Below are 18104 nucleotides of genomic sequence, written 5' to 3' on the forward strand. Positions count from 1 at the left end.
AGGAGGCTGAGGGGAGACCTTATCACCCTCTACAACTACCTGAAAGGAGGTTGTAGAGAGATGGGGGCTGACCTCTTCTCCCTGGTGACAAGTGATAGGACGAGAGGAAACGGGTTCAAGTTATGTCAGGGGAGGTTTAGATTGGATATTAGGAAACATTTTTTCACTGAAAGGGTTATTAAACATTGGAATAGGCTGCCCAGGGAGGTGGTGGATTCACCATCCCTGGAGGTGTTTAAAAAAAGGGTAGATGGGGCACTGAGGGACATGGTTTAGAAGTGGCTCTTGTCAGGGTAGGTTAAAGGTTGGACTCGATGATCTTAAAGGTCCCTTCCAACCTCAGCAATTCTATGATTCTATGTATTTTATTTATTGCCTTAAGTTAACTCAAGAGTGTTAGCTGTTGATGAGAGAAGGCTGTCTATCCAACCGGGAGAGCAGGGGGAGATGAACGCCCAACCCGGGCAGTAGAAGTAGGTTTGAAAAGGCAGGAGAGGCAGTATTGTTTGGAATACTCCTTTTTTTCTCCACAGCTGGGAAAGTTTCTCCCACAGGTTTTCTATTCCAGCAGGAGAACTTGCTGGCTCATGCCAAGGACAGGATTTCATGAGATGTTTAAGAGGATGTTCAGTTCTCCCTCTCTTTATCTCTTTCCCACCTTGCCTGTCTGTAGCGATTAATTACTTGCCTGGTGTTCAATGAAAAAATAGGTCACTGAGGATACATGATGGTGATAGAGTTTAAAGACCTGTAGACCTCTAAGCCATGCTCTAACCCCACCCTACTACTGCAGCCATATTGTTGCTTTGCTTCTGTCCTGGTGTATTTTTACTGCAACATTAGTGTCTGGATGAGCCCAACTTTGGAAAGATTTTTGATGTTGTTATCTGTCAAGAATCCTTCTGAGGGTCCAATCAGAGACAGGAAAAACAGTATTTGAACTTCTTGGTCATTTCCTAACCAAATCTGAAAGTCTCTCATGGGGCAAGTAACAGTCATTTCTACCAATTACTAGGTAATCCCACTAAATGATCAAAGTCTGTTTCAGATAATTGACAGGTGTACTCTTCGCTGGGTAAAAAACTTGCTGGATGGCCGTGCCCAGAGAGTGGTGGTAAATGGAGTTAAATCCAGTTGGTGTCCAGTCACAAGTGGTGTCCCCCAGGGTTCGGTGCTGGGGCCGGTTCTCTTTAATATCTTTATCAATGATCTGGATGAAGGGATCGAATGCACCCTCAGTAAGTTCGCAGATGACACTAAACTGGGCGGGCGTGTTGATCTGCTTGAGGGTAGGTTGGCTCTGCAGAGGGATCTGGACAGGCTGGACTGATGGGCTGAGACCAATGGTATGAGGTTCAACAAGGCCAAATGCCGGGTCCTGCACTTGGGTCACAACAACCCCATGCAGCGCTACAGGATTGGGGCAGAATGGCTTGAAAGCAGCTCGACAGAAAAGGACTTGGGAGTGTTGGTTGACAGCCGGCTGAATATGAGCCAGCAGTGTGCCCAGGTGGCCAAGAAGGCCAACAGCATCCTAGCCTGTATCAGGAATAGTGTGGTGAGCCGGACTAGGGAAGTGATCATCCCCCTGTACTCGGCACTGGTGAGGCCCCACCTCGAGTACTGCGTTCAGTTTTGGGCCCCTCGCTACAAGAGGGACATTGAGGTGTTGGAGCGTGTCCAGAGAAGGGCTACAAAGCTGGTGAGGGGTCTGGAGGACAAACCTTCTGAGGAACGACTGAGGGAGCTGGGGTTGTTTAGCCTGGAAAAGAGGAGGCTGAGGGGAGACCTTATCACCCTCTACAACTACCTGAAAGGAGGTTGTAGAGAGATGGGGGCTGACCTCTTCTGCCTGGTGACAAGTGATAGGACGAGGGGAAACGGGTTCAAGTTATGTCAGGGGAGGTTTAGATTAGATATTAGGAGACATTTTTTCACTGAAAGGGTTATTAAACATTGGAATAGGCTGCCCAGGGAGGTGGTGGATTCACCATCTCTGGAGGTGTTTAAAAAAAGGGTAGATGGGGCACTGAGGGACATGGTTTAGAAGTGGCTCTTGTCAGGGTAGGCTAAAGGTTGGACTCGATGATCTTAAAGGTCCCTTCCAACCTCAACAATTCTATGATTCTATGATTCTATAATGGGGGCATGATATCTTCTCAAAGAAAACTTCAAAAGACTCCTCTGTATTTTACCTATGAATAAGAAACATTTTCTGGAATTTGAATTTCATAAATCAGGAGTAGCTGTTTATCTTGCCTAAAAAGGAGAACTGTTGTATCTCAATCTGAAATTATGAATTTCAGATAGGAATTATTTAGTGTAATTATTTAGCTTGTCATAGACAGGAAATCAGACTGGATGATCACTATGGTCCCTTCTGGCATTAGACTAAATGAGTCTCTGAGTAAATAATTGAAAAGTGGTAGAGAAGCTAATTTTAAGAGTTGCTATCAGATGTTTATCATCACTGCCAATTGGTGTGATGCCCAAGCTTTACTTAGTGCCATACATGTACAATAACAGCCACTGAGTGTTTGTGATGATTGATGCATAACCTGTGAGCTGGAATGGCCCTTTACTTTCTATATCATCTCCCTGCCTTTCTTCTTATCGCATCCCAATCAAAGCAGTTGCCTGGCTTTGTCCTTGGAAAAGCCCACAGGAAATACTCACATCTCCCTTAGAGTTAGAGTGGGCTGCATACTGTAGTGCCAAACTGCAGCCAGTGCCCCCTTCAGGAATATCTGGAGGATGATCCCAAAACCGGGAAGACAGCCTGCTCTGCTGGGGAAAGCAGGAGGCCTGGGGGAACCTGGACCATGCAGCTAAGAACCATTAGCTAAGAGAGCTCAACTGAATCCTGCCCTAAACCTTTATATCAGGAGTTAAAGTGGGATACCTCATTTTAGCCCTGTCATTTCATATGCTTGTTTAGTATTTACTAATGTCTCAGTGTATCCAATAAGTCCAGATTGTCAAAATGTTAAAATTCAAAGTCGTAAAATATTTATAGAAGCCAGACAAAGCTTGTGGTATCCCCTGACATAGAAAGTCTTTGTCTGATATCATTTAGCTAATGACACTGAATGTCTCTTGAGTGTTTGTATAAACAAGAAATAATTTATCTTTAAAATTAATAATTCATTGAATAATGCATGTACCCCAGCCTGATTTATGGTGCCAATATGTTATGATAATGTGAAATTAAATGGAAAGCCATTTATGTAATGATATTATAACTTCAAATAATGTAATCACTATTTATTTTACATTTGCATTTCCTCTGGAGTTTGTTTAGTATCTTCAATATTTGTGGAGACGGCTTTAATTTTTGCTTTCATTCTTTAGTAAATGCTTTGGTAACATTGAATCAATTTAAGCTTAGCACTTTGGTACCATTGTACATTATTTAAGTAGCATGAGGAGGTAAGAATAATACAATTTATACATAAACACGTATAGTGTATGATCTAATACACATATATATCATATAATATATATTTGTATGTGTAAGTTATATGTGTATTATAAATATGTTTCTATATATTTATTATTTAGAATTTTATATATTCATATAACCTTAGCTATGACATTGCAGATCTGATCCAGAGCTCATTAAAGCCAGTGCAATATCGTCATGAACTTTGGATCAAAACATGCAGCACAGTGATTTGTCCGCAGCAGAAAGAGAGTAGAAAAGCATAGCATTAAGTGAAAGCTACCTTGTTATTATTGTCAGATTGTAAAACAGCTCCTCTTTTTTTTTCTAAGAGAAATCCTCTGATTTATTTTATCGACTAAATCTTGGTTTTCAGCATTTGTTTTAATGTTTCAGGCAGTATGAAGGTGGAGGGAAATGGAAATTTCAGACTCAGATTTTTAGTCTTTCTCATAGTGTTGTGGGTCCATTCTAAGTTGTTTCAATTGACATGTTCCTTATGCTATTACAGCAATATGCTATTTCAGGCTTTCTTTATCTGTTTGTTTGTTTTAACAAGAATATGACATACAAAAAGTCATCTTAACAGCTCCCACCAGCTACGACAGTGCAGAATAAGTGTAACAAATTCAAACATATAGCATACACATGTACTGAGAAAATAATGAATCCAACATGTTCTCTGATAGTTCTGAGAATGATAATTTTGAGTTTCTTAAATATGCATCAAATCTCAGATATGTTCCTTTGCCTTAACTTCTTTGCATTTTTGGTGGGGTGTATGTTCCCTTCTGCTCTTCACACTTTCAGGCTTACAAGGATATGAAACAGTGAGAACATTGACTTGACCTACTTGGAGCTTCTCACCTGCCTGGTGTATAAGACTGACAGAGACTGTATGAGACTATGTAGGAGAAATAGGAGAAATCACAGTCACGCTGTGATTCTGTGCATTGCAGTCTTTGGACTGACCTATACACAAGGCAACAATGCAGTGACTGATGTGCAGGGACCATGGCAAACTCACAGTTAAGCCCTGGGTAAAGTGCTATTTAGGACAGATAAGGCTGTCACAATGCATCCAGCTTGTAAATCCATTTTTAAAAGTTGTTTTGTCCCCACATTCTTTCTTAATTGAACACTGAATGCTAGCGTAGCACTTGAATGTGTCGAATAATTAACTGACTTTTCTTTGTCTTTCTGCATGGCTGTTTTGTGCTGTTATTCCACCCTGGATATTATATGGGGAAATATATTTATGGATGACAACGGTATCCTGTAATTCATCATGCATCATAACTACATCTGAATAGTACATGGGGAAAAGCATGAAGAGCACAGCTTTCCCTTAATGGTTAATTATTTTGAAGGACAAAAGTCTGCAAGTATTCCTAAACGAACCAAAAAACCAAAAGCATCTGAGAAGACAGAAAAAGAGAAGTCCCACAAAGAAAAAGGATCACTTTCATCTCTTGCATATCGACCTGAATCTCAGGTGAGAACAAATCCAAGAAACTGGATTCGTTGCATGTGCCATCATCGTACTGCAATATTCTCAGGTCTGTAGATCAGTATTACTAGCACTTCTAGTGTATCCCTTGTGTTTCTCTATGCCCTGCTTTGCCACCTTTTTTAGCTTTACACCTGAGAGAGATTGAATTACACATGTAACAGATATGCGTCCTGCATTTAGAGAAGTAATGTCATCATTTCTTTGTTTATGTGTAAAGCAACTACTGGTTGATCCTTTTGTTGGTCTAGTTTCTGTCTCTGCTGGAGGTTTATTAAATTCCATGGATTCGCCATATTCATGTCCCATTAGTCCCTCCTTGTAATGATTTTCATGTGTTCCCAGGGAGATGAAATAGGTCTTTCTGCTATAGTCAGTTCCTGTCTTTTATGTCACAATTGTCATTAGCTTGCAGACATACAATGGCAGAAAAATTAGTACCTGCTTGCCTACTTGAAAATTCTTCTCTTTGTGGTGGGATAAACTGAGTGTACAGTGATTGACCGAAAGGCTACTGCCAGCCTGCATGCCTTAAAAGGAATAATTGACTATGGATTGCAAACGGATTAATGGAAGGCAAAGAAGAAACTGACAGCTCCTCCTTTAATGGTATTTTACTGGGAATTTACTGGGAATTTTGCTGCCTCGTGGCAGGTAGTTCAAGGGGAGGGCATCTCCATAGAGATTTTCATGAAGAAATGTCTACTGAATTGTTGTGTTGACTAAACCTGCTGCACAGCAAACTTCCCTATGATTCACGTCCACACAGAGAGAGTTCCAGAATAGTGCCTTAACCCTTCCTTTGAAGCAGTGGAGTGGCTGCAGTTGAGATTGTTGGCCACAGAAATGCAATGCAGCTTCAGGCTGACAAATTTCTGCCTTCAGCTCCAATGATGGGGGTATGCTAGAGGTGCTGGGATGATAGGTCTTGGGAGTTCTTTGGTCTGACACTAAAACAGATGCAAGTTTCAAGATGGAACTGCTAGCAGATAAAGAATCTTTCTACCTATAGTCTCAAATGAAAGCTGAACTCCTTTCTCTACTTCTAAAACTTGGGCTTAAAGCTTCTGCAGATGGTACAGTTTCCATAAATATACGCAGCACAATATCTCATTCATCAGTCAGACAGCAGAATAGCCTCCTACACTTGAGGCACTACTTGTACCCTACGGTTCTGAAGAAGCCATACCTTGAGGTGGTTTAGAGAATTTAGGAAGTGATTGGAAAGAATCAGATGGCTCATAAGACACAGCCAGATGTATTTCTACCCAAAAGGCGTAGTTAAATAGAAGACGACTTCTAGTAAAAAAGCTTGTGGAAGGAAGGGAAGGAAAGGAGGGGAGGAAAGGGAAAAAACCTTGACAGGAAGGTAAGACAATAATTTCTACAAAACACTTGTTCAGACTGTTGAAAAGGACTGTGAGTGTGGAGCATGCTGTATGGGAGTGAGGGGAAGCACATAAACAAAATTCCTCAAAGACTTTCTAGACATTGCAAAGTAATTTTCCTTTCCTTTGGTAGCCGCTGTGTAGTAACGCATGTCAAAGCCTATCAGTGTATAGTGTATATTAGTCAGGAAAATTACCAGGATACAGAAACATAACTTTATCCTAAATAGTGGTAGTAGATGTATACCAAACATTATGTTTATGATACTTCACTTTCAGCAAGCTGCTTCAAACAAACCATACTGGACTCTACGTCTAGTTAGTGAACAGAGAGAGGCCGACATTCTGGAGGTGAAGAAGGACACCCAGAGAGCAGATGAGATCAAAGCCATGAAACAAGCATGGGAGTCTGCAGAGCCAGGAAGAGCTATCAAGGTAATATCGGAGTGCAATCTTTGCAGTCATGTTTCTTCACAAGTTCCAGGAGCTGCTGTGGTGGTAGAGAAGTTTCCAGAACAGAGACTTGACTTCATATGGATGTCCTCTTCACCACTCTGGAAGACAGGAAATTTTACACAAAAGTGATTATGTGCGTGAGTTCTGGACAGAACACAGATCATCTCCTTTAGATTTCTGTAGATTACTGAGACTTTAGATTCAACTTTACAAAACAGAGAAAAGTTTCTCCTTAGAAAGCCCACTACCTCTACACAACTGCAAAGCTGCTACTTGTGACAAGTTTAATGTTTAGCATGAACAGATTCTAGTGAGAAATACACTGTTACAAACATGCCAAAAAGATTTCCCTTGACGAGCTGGCACCTGGCCATATCATCACTCAAGTTGTCTCCTGCAGCCAGGATTCCCGACTTCATTCTGGGTTGCAGGTTACCCATGAGCCTGTATGTGCTGCTCTGTATGAATGCACTGGTTTGGAGAAGCAATGCTGATTCAGATGTCAGCTGCAGCTGGGCTCTTTTGACATAACATATGCTTAAGATGGAAAAATAATACAAGATCTTTCTCGCAAAGCAAAAAGTTAAACTGCTGATTCAGAATTGGAAGCATCATTACCAAAAACAAAAAAAAAGGAAAAGAAAAGAACAAAATGCAGTCTTAAAAGTTACCTAACAGTCATCCCCTATCATGACCACCACCAATGACCTTTGAGGGGTATTCGGCCAGAAACCCCAGCTCAGAAGCATTTTGCCTTTTTTTATATTACCTTTCGGAAATAAACCTCAGGCATGGGTCTTCACAGTAACACTTTCAGGTTGTCAGTTCTGTTCAGTGTATCCAAAGCTCAACAATTTTTCTGACACTACTTTATTAAATTCTGATCTGAGGAGAGATGCATTACTCTGCAGTTTTGATTGGCTGTGCTGAGACTGAAAAAGCAAGTACAGCATCCTAAAGATTATCTGGAAATGAATCCCCTTTGATGTGTAAAGAGTCTCTTTGGAATGCTAGTTCTATCACCATTGCATTGGTGAAAATCAACTGAATTACAGCTAAGGGGTTCCATTTTAAAAGCCCCTTAGGTCTGTGACCATTTTTCCTAAAACAGCCATTGTTAAGAAAATTGCAGCAGCTACATGTAATAAAAAGAAGGTCTAACTTGGGGGTCTGATACTCGGACTAAGTAGCTTTCCTCCTCCTTTCTTCCTGATCACCCTGCCCCAACATCTGCCTGTTCCAGGGGTCACATGCCCTGTGACTCTGGGAATTAGGTGCCTGACTCCAGGCTTGACTTTTGGCTTCTCCGTTCATTCATTCTGACAATTTGAGCCCTTAAGAGAAAGCCTAGTGAGCCCAAGTCACCTTCTGAAAAGACAGGCAGAAGTGCTGATGCCTGGTTTTGGCATTAAAGGTAATCGAGTCTGAAAGAGTTTGCGCCCATAGCTCTGATTTCTCAGAAGGAAGCCTAAATCCCAGGCTATAGGAGCTCCTAGAGGAAGAGATATTTCTCTAAGGAGATGCAGTAGCTAAATGTATTCTGATTGTATATTCAGTTATGAGGGAACCAACCTTGCTTTTCGGTTTGGTTTGGTTTTTTATTGTTTTTGTTTGGTTGTTGTTTTTTTTTAATCCAAAGATTATTTTAACCTATGCAGGGATCAGTGATTTTCCAGAATTTCATTGCATGATGATCTTTAGTGTAAGTATTCAATATCTCAGGACTGATAGAATGGGAACCCTAGCATCTCTTCTGATTCCAGTCCCAGGCAGAGCTGTGTGCTGCACTCTGGTGTTAGCTTTCTTATTGACAGCATTGTTTTCTTGTTTGGGATATATACTGAATATAGCCAGAGTGCACTCAGTGGAGTGAAACCATTGAAAGCGTACTATTTACTTTTCACTTTACTGAACTACCGTCTCACGAAGGTTTACTTAGAGGTTCTAATTCATATACTCAAGACACACTCAATATAAATTAAAGATTAAGTACTACTGCTAATTTATTTCTCCTCTACACAACACATTAAAAGTAAACAAATAAAGGTTCCAAAATATTACTGGAAAAATTGGATGTTTAATGTTGTCAGGTTATTATTTAAGAAAAAAAAAATCTATTGGAGAGATGGCTTGAATATTACTCTGACATGAAATGTGGTCCTCTTGTGTTTATCTTTTTTTCTCCCCAGTGACTCACTAATGGTATTCCTGTTGTTAGAGGTGACATTTTCATAGATCAAACCAGTGAAATATACTCACCAGTAATATGAAGTAGCATCATCTTACATGCTCTGTATTTGAAGATTTACTGTCTTATTGACCACTTATAACTTCCTAGCTTTGAAAATCCTTTGGGATTTAAAGTATGCATTAGAAGATTTCTTATCTGTATTAAAACTTTAATCTCTAGGCTTTTCAGGAACGCATGCGATTTATTAATAAGTATGCTGTGAGAGATTCAGAGGAGACGGTAGCTGGGACTGAGACTGGCAGTTTAACATCTAGTTCAGGAGAAAGAGGTAAGGGTATAACTTTCTGTCAAGCATGTCATATGTTCATCATGGTCAGCTCCTTAGAAAAGACTTCTGCATTAAATACTGGTAGTAAATGGATAGAACAGCGCCGATAAAGGTGCCCAAATGCACATGGCATGTTTAGTCCCTATCTTCTCTAGCCCGTTTTTGGTTTGGTTGTTGCATTGCTCTATTTTCAGACACAGATATAGCCTCACAGCTCTTGGAGGCTGACAAGTTACCCTTAAGCAAACTTTAAACAGTCCTTCTGTACTAGAATTCAAAGCCTAAGTTAACCTGAAATGTTTGGAATTTCAGTAGAAAAGGCTTACTCCCTCAATTCCAAGTTGGGTGCCGGAGGTCATTAATGTAGAAATATTAAACAATTGCTTAGCAGATGAAACAGCATGTCAGTAAAGTACTAATACTTCTAATGTTAATAATACTTGATGTTAATGTTTATGGAACCTGTTAATGGACAGTACCCTGGAAGTGAAGTGTCAAAAACTGCGTACAGAGTAGCATCAGCTTCCTGGCAGCTTCCATAAGCATTGTCTAATTTTATGTAGTGGTTACAGCTTCTATAAGTTCTTCATTTGTATTGCATGGCAATTACCAGACTCTGATGAAAATCTGAACTGGGTACAAGGCTGCAAGGCTTTTTGTTGTTTCTTTTCTTCTGAGAATAGTGCTGAGATCAGGCCATCACATAACAGAAAGTATAATACCCAGTCTGATTGTGATGATATCTGGCCATGGCTCATGTGCATGGAACTAGAACCTGTGACTAGTACGTAACTTGTTAAGATTAGATTTTTCCGCTCAGGTAAGTAATCCTCCTGGGAATGTTTCAGAACGTAAAGCAGAAGTAGTCCTCACCTTATGCTGTAAACAAACACATCATTAGCTACTTCTTGCATTCCAAAGGAACTTGAAAAAATATTATTTCCTTTAAGCTATTGGATAAGGACTTCAAAATTAATGGTTGTCTACCAAGAGCTTTGTTCTAAACTTAGCAACTGGAGTCTAATACAGTGTCTCACGATGTAAAGACGTGATACGCCAATGGCTTTAAGGTTTCGTTCCACAGAGTGCAGCAACAGGCAAAAATGTGCTTGAACATCTAAGTAATGTTCAGTATTTTAATGAGAATCGTTATGTTCTGGAGAATTCTTTGCTGATGGGCAGTGTCTAAGGCACTTCCAAAGTCCATGTCATCCTTCTAGACCAAAAGAGAAGGCTGGTATATTTCTCTATGTATAGACCGTAAATATATAGCCAGTAAATTTTTTTAATGCTCAGAAACATCTTTCCTATTTTTGGTGAGAAAATTCCAGTAATAGCTTTTTAAAAGTTTCAATTGATTATTAAAATAAGTCGATTAAAAAGAGAGGTTTTATGGAAACAAACTACTGCAGTCATCATTAAGTCTCATCAAATTTCACGTGCATTTTCAGCACATCCACATGAACTGAAAGAACGAAGCGTTGGAATAAACACAATGAAGTTCAGCCCAGTGGCATGTTTAATATCAAATATGTCATTATATTGTGAGAATGCTACATTAAAGCATAATATGGTTACTATCCATGTGGTAAAAAAAATAATCTAAGACTGCAGAATGACAATTTTAAGTTGTCTTGGAACCCTTTTACTTTAGACTGATATTTCCCAAACTAAATCTCAGCCCAAAAGCAAATGTAATTTTTTTAAACTACAGCCAGGACTGAACGATCAGATTTTTATTGATTTATTTTTTTTCTAATAAAAGTAGGTTGTTCCTTGCTGATTAGAAGTTGTTCTTATGTTCTTTAGGCACTTTAAATTGAATCTTCTTGCTTAGATTTACAAACCTTCTTGAGTACTGTGGATTTAGCCAAAATACATATCTATTAATTTATCTCTAGTATATATAGGGCTTTTGCAGCATCTTTGATTCTATCATGAGTGTTGAAAATAAAAAGGCAGACATATTATATCCTCTAACCCATATTCTCATTTAATAATGTATTTTTTTGAGCTAAAAGAGGAAAAAACTATATAAGAATTTAGATGGAGCCTCCTATCATAACTGAATAACCCGTTTAATCTGTTCTGTTGTAGATTATCTTGCCATAGGAAAGAAAGCATCACAAACAACTATTGACTCAAGCTTACAAATGCAGCAAAAAAAATGGGAGCCTATAGACCTTAGTCCTTATATGAGGTAAACTGCATCAAGAACAATTAATTCCCAGTGAAACACCAAAATGAAAGACTAGCTAAGGATTTTCATATTTTGGAATTAGTAAATGCAATATATTTTTATGCACTTGTATCCTATCTGTGATTGGATGCAGTACAATTGATGTGAATTTAGACTCTATCCTTCACATGTCATTGAAGTAAGCTACAATTCTGTCACATGCTTGTTAAAGTTGCTGTGAAATCCTGGTCCAAGTTTTATCTGTTGTTTGTGTTGTGTACACAAAATCACTCAGTAGTGAAAGGAGAAGTGTAGATAGCATCAAGATACAGTTTTCAGCTTTGATTTTCCTGGTATGTGCAAATCTGTGCTTTCTTACATCCATTTACAATTTATGCCTTTTCCTTAACATAATACACGTCAAAGGAGCTGAATCACTGCACTGCAGGTAATGAGAATGTGACATAAAAACCTGAAGAAAATGCATGTGCAGGCCAATAGGTTTCAGTGGTCATCTTGAAAGAAGCGCATATGAAGTTTGTCAGGATGTTACGCTAGATTAAAATAATATAATTAACAAATGCAATTCAGTTAATAATAATAGTTAATAGCTGAAATAATTATATTAATTATATTCTTTATTCAGAAGAGCTATAGTCTTTATGGCGTGTTGATATGAACCTATCTAGCTAATATACATGCACCTGCATGTTTGCTGTGCTGCAGGTAGAACCCAGTTCATGCTTAAGTCCGTTTGTATTCAATGTGGCATTTATGCAGCTCACTGATTTTCAAAAGACCTTAGGACATGCTGAAAAAATCCCCAAATTTCATTTGAAATTGAAGGGGAAACTGGTGTTATATTGAAGTGAATAACATAAAAACAGTAGAAAATATGGCAAAATATCTTCTACAGGCTTGAGTCTTGTTAGCATTTTATTTGTCTTCGTCTCTTTGACTTTTACACTAGTCATTTAAGTCAAATTATAAAAATGTATTATGCACTTAGCTGCCATTATGCCAATGGCAAAAAAAATTAAAAATTACATTTGTCTCAATGCTGAATTATAATACTAAAAACTTCTGGAAAGATGATATTTCTTGCAAATTAAAAAGAAGTGTCACATGTAGGAGTTTTTCATATGCTCAAAGATGAGCATGATTTTACGAATTTTTAAAATAGACAGTCAAGTATAAGAAGACCTGGTCTCAGGCATGTAGTTTCTCATTGGGGTTATATATATAGGCAGAGGAAAAGTGACCATATGATGTTGAGGTATGTAAGCCAAATAGATACATATAGGTGTAAGCAAAATATATACCACTGAAAACCGCATTTGAAATAAGACAAATATTTTTGTATTTCGTTCAGAAAAACAATGTCCGAGTCTGTGCTGAGAAATGAGTCTGTCATTGAACAGCAAGAGATGTGTAAAGTGGAAAAAATCAATCGTTTTAGGGAACTTCGAGAGCTGGCTTTGGAACAAAGAGAAAAAGAACAAAATGCCAGAGCTTTATTGAAGCACAATATACTTGAAATGTATGAGAATCTGCAGGTAGGTTTTCAAGATTACTTCCCAGTAACTATTACTGCAATATTCGCCACTAGTATGGATCAACGATTCTCAAGAGTTTTGTAGTCAGTATCAATGGTTAGAAACAGTGAACAAGCTTGAAATGTCATTTGGGCAAAGGTTAAAACTAAAGGTTCTAGGGGAAAAAAAAAAAGTACTACACAACATCCTTAATATGATATTCTTAGAACTTTCTTGATACAGCTCTCTGCAAAAACCACTATTTTAAAAACATCACCATGAAAGGATAGTTAAAATTGAGAATAAATTGAGCAATTATATCTATGACCAGATGCATATTAGATAAAACATCTCTGATTTGGCTATTTTTTTTTGGTTATTGAATTGAATAGGGCTTTTTGTCAAGTAATAAAGAACAACCTAATTTAATAGGATGACAAGTTGCTCCTAATGTGTCTTACAGCAAAGTTAGAGAACACAGTTTTCATGGAATATGCATGATGCCAACAAACAAATTGGAATTATGAATCCCTAAAAAAACATGTCGATAAATAATAAATTGGGTAGCATTTGTGTAGGATCCATTGTTAGGATTAACTCAGACAATGCATTGCACGTGAAATTGGTGGAAATATCTTAACAAAATTGGCTTAGCCCTTGAGTGTCAAGAGGAGCAAAACACTTTGTTACACCATGGTGATACAGTAACCACTAGCAATCAGCTGGTGACTATTTAGAGCTCTTAAAACTGGATAAGAGACAGTAAAAATAATTTTACATCAAACCAACCTATTTACAGAAATCACTTGAAAACATCTCCTTAACAACTTCAGAGACAGCCTGATTTATATTACTTAACTACCAGTCTGCAAGGAGCTGTAGTTCTCTACCCATGACTGATTGATCCTAATAAGAATGCATGTCCAGGGTTTCAGATGTTGCTATCCTTTTGGATGCCTAACATATTATATATTAGAAAGGCAAATTTTTATTAAGAGTAGGTCCTCAACTCTTTCTAGAAAGTATGCCCATTAACGTTGTTTCACAGTACTAATTTAAAATGCGTTAACTTGTGAATATGCATACTATGCTGGTAGCATATTTACAGTTTTTTCACCTGTAGACCACAGAGAACTATATAAAGGAATCCAGATATACCTGTTTTCCAGGATGGAAATGTAAAGGCAAATGTTTTCAGAACTGTCCAAGTGCCACTTTCCCTAAGTCTCGTTGAAGGTCAACGTGATTTAGGCTCCTTTCATTTCTTAAAAGACTAGGGCTCCTGAGCCATTTCACCATTGCTGAAGACTAGGTTTTAAGGGACTTGTTTAAGACAACAAAGCAAGCCAGAGAGACTAGACCCAGATGGGTAACTAGTCTGTTGCCCTATCCTCCTTTCACACAATTAATTTATTATGCCAGCATTTAAAAAGCATTTTCATTAACTTTCTCTTCTCCTTCATGGTGAAAAGACTGACATATAGCTGTGTTGCTGTGACAAATCAATAAAAACACAAGTAAAAAGAAAAGGAGAGATGCCCTCCCTGAACTTATAGAGTCACAAAGTGACACGTAACAGGAAGGATGCAGTTGCTTGTGATGAAATCAAGATTCATGTGTTGGGGGGGGGGGGGGGGGGGCGGTATTGCTGTTTGTTTTTGGCTAGGCATCCTTAGATGAAACACGAAGCAGAGTTTACAGCATTCGGGAAGCATACAGAAGTAAGCTGCTGGAGGAAGAGCGCAGAAAACAAGAACTGGCAGCTCAAGAAGCGGTCCTGCAAGCAGAGCAAGAGAAGAAAAGCCCAAACGCACAGAAAAAAAAGCAAGCAAAAGGTTTAGGGAAAAAAAAGTAATTGCTAGCACCGCTGAATTGTATTTAATAGGTTGAGAAAGGAAGTCTGCATGCAAAGATGAGAATGAATGTTTGTTATTTTTCATCATTTTTGTCAACTATATATCTCATTTTATCTCTTTGCCTGGTGCTAGTTAAAAAATTGATCTAGAATTCATCTTTTTAACAAAGTATTTGGTATTTTGCCTCTCATAAAGGTACTCACTACTATTAAAGTTTCTGTGTTTTACAGGAATAAAATTTTGTAAAAAAAAATTTATATCGCATTCCATCTCCCAAAATCACGGTGTCTTTCATCCTCTTTTTCCAATCAAAATAGAACCAGTCAAGAATGAACCAGGGTTGAAACAGGGAATGTAAGCTATCAGTTTTGAAGTCATTTAACTTGGCAGAAACATGAGCTCCTTAAGTGGATGACAATTTGTGGAGTTTGTAATGATTAAATAGTGGCATACCGCACATTTCATATGCAGGCATTGGAAGGCTTCCCAAAGCCTGGTTCAGTACATAGTCACAAGCTTTCTGTGTACTGTAGTATTTTTCCGTTTCATCATTCTTTTACCTTTTTTTTTGATTCTCACGGTACCTCTCTGCAGTGTCAAACTCATGGTACAACTTCCCAAAGCTTGTTGAATAATCCTTAAAACCCTATTACCCTTTGTTTATCTTTCCTAAGATATGTTTTGCCCGCAGTGGCTTTGCTCAAAGTGATTAGAATAGACCATCAGTCTATTCCTAGACCTTCAGCTGGAATTTAAAAATATTCCTTAAAGGTAGTGTGAATGAAGTGGCAATCACAGGCTTTCTACATGAAGGGTGAAATATTTCCTCTAAGCTCTTGCTTCCGTTAGCATAGAATTCCTATATTTTTTGGTATTGCCATCGAACACAAAAAAATATGTGCATTCCTACTCATTAGCTAGCACTCTGTAGTCAGAGATAATGGTCTTACAACAGTTAAAACTCTCTCTAGACCAGACAGAGCTATTTTAAAAGTCTTAAAGAACTTTTTGGGTATGTAGTCACAAGCACAAGCTTGGGAAGTTGGAATGCCTACATAATGTACGCATATAATATGTCTGGGGTGCCCAAAAGTATTTCATTATCTAGGCAACGTGAGAAACGATGAGACTCACCTATTTAATGCAAATCACAAGAAATGTTATCCTTTGCGTTCTGGCTGCTGGTACTGGCTAGCCATTGCATTTGAAACCAACCTTTCTTCTGCCTCTTAATGACATACCAGATGTTCAGCTTCTGCTGGTTTTGCTCACCTCTGTTCTATCAGTACCTCGCTGCCTGGCTTGAACTTGACTCACTCCTTTATCAGTTCTGTGATGTCTGTTCTTTGTACATCATCACACCTACACACCTGCTGTGATGCCTCTGCCTCCATTCGGCCTCCCTCCTCCCATACAACATAAACTAAACTAACTGGCTTGAGTTTTCATGTCCGAAGAGGAATTGAAACTGGAGTCCTAAAACTGCACTGGTGATTTTTATTTCAAAGAGCAGAAGCTAAGTTTTGCTTTGACCCGTGCAGGCTGCAAACAAAAAGCCTGTCAGTCTTGTGCTATAATTGCTCTGACTTTGTCCTCTCTATTTTGGAATATGGGCTATACTGCTTCATAATATTCCATCTTGTTTCCATGGCAATAGCACGTGTTGGTTGTCTTCTTATGTGAATCTCTAATGAGCTTCTGTAGAGGAAGATCAAGCTGAAGTTCTGTTCTTGATGTCACTGCAAGTGCTATAATGACATTCTGTTGTAAAAATCAATCCAATTCCAAAAGCCAGCATAATCGACATCTAAATGTCAAAAATTCAGCTAATAACCGGCATGATCAGAAGCTATCCCTGCATGTAATCAGCTATAAACAGATTTAAACTCAGACACAGTGTACTCGGATCTACATTATCAAATCTAGTTCTGATGTTATACACAATTCTAAGTTTCATAATTTCCTCATTTTAAAGAGTAATGTGGCACCGTCGGAATCTGCTGCGTGGTTTGTGAATGTCTCTATTGGCTCATTTATCATTTCAACAACACAGATACGATGAGAGAATGAATTACTGTCACACTGTTTAATTGCATGCACTTTGGAGTATGTAATGTTTTAAGCGACACACAGTAGCATTTTTATTAAATCCCTGTGCATATTCCAGAAAAGCAAAATACCCACTTACATCATAATGGAGCCTGGGAGAGAAAAAGACCTTGTTTTAGACTGTGACAAAGAATTTATATACATCGCACCCAGAAACAGATGACTGAAGAAATTTCATATGCATCAGTTTTACATCAACACAACAGCTTTTTACATGGTGCACTATATTACAGGCTAAGTTAGCGGGGAAAGATGTACAAAAACTAAACCAAAATGTAACTGTATTTCAAAACAGCCATTTGCAGTAATTTAAGAAGCCATCATGTTTAGCACTTTACTGTAAGAAAAACAAACAAAAGTTGTGTTTTTATTGATGTGCTTGTTGCCTCCAGTTTGTAGACCAAGTTTGCCCCAAAATCAAATTGTGTGTTTGCATGGATAAAGCACTTGTGCCCTTTAGGAGTAAGACAACTTTTCAGCACCATAGTTTTTATGAAATTTAACCAGCCTTTATATCAAAGGAATTTACTGCCTGTATTCAGTACAAGAAATTGCACAAATTCCATTTTCACACATTGTACGTTTCAGAAATATGCCACATTGCGTCAAGCATTCATATTTTCTTAAGGTTTTCCGTAATAAAAGCTCTGGAATTTGGATAGTCATCGTTCCTGCTTATACCCAGCTTGGCCATTCAGGGCCAGGTTCAGTCGGGGCGCAAGGACAAGCTTTAAATTATTTGCTTTCTTATTCAGTAAAGGACTTCGGCAAAGGGCTGAAACATGAGGTCAAGCCCTTTACAGAACAGAACAAATAGGGAAAGCTTTCCTGAATCAACACAGGATTGCTGGATCTTTTAAGATGACAGTTGTTTTGGAGGTGCAATAGAGGAATGAATGGGTGCATCAAAGCATACTTTACTAGCTATCTGGTGACTTCAAGTCATAGAAGAGAGGGTTTGGGTTTGTGGGAGCGTGAGCAGGAGTTAAACAGTTGCCTTCTAACATTCCTTATAGAAAATCATCCCTGGGAAAGTTTGCACAGTTTGTCACTTACACAACCTCTAATTTTTGTTCATGGAAGACTGTATTTGAAGAACATCTCTAAATG

The 18104-nt window shown here is 38.4% G+C and overlaps 1 protein-coding gene across 1 annotated transcript in view; it reads left to right on the plus strand.

The window, feature by feature from the left end:
- Positions 1-15122, plus strand: part of ADGB (androglobin) — a 118784-nt gene extending 103662 nt beyond the window's left edge. Inside the window, exons 30-35 of the mRNA XM_074580356.1 lie at positions 4756-4937; positions 6620-6775; positions 9207-9315; positions 11413-11515; positions 12867-13050; positions 14696-15122. Of these exons, the coding sequence (XP_074436457.1) occupies positions 4756-4937; positions 6620-6775; positions 9207-9315; positions 11413-11515; positions 12867-13050; positions 14696-14884 (923 nt within the window). The 3' untranslated portion in view covers positions 14885-15122. The remainder of the gene's footprint in view (positions 1-4755; positions 4938-6619; positions 6776-9206; positions 9316-11412; positions 11516-12866; positions 13051-14695) is intronic.
- The last annotated feature ends 2982 nt before the right edge of the window (positions 15123-18104 follow it).

The sequence above is a fragment of the Larus michahellis genome, chromosome 3 (assembly GCF_964199755.1).
Source record: "Larus michahellis chromosome 3, bLarMic1.1, whole genome shotgun sequence".
NCBI lineage: Eukaryota > Metazoa > Chordata > Aves > Charadriiformes > Laridae > Larus > Larus michahellis.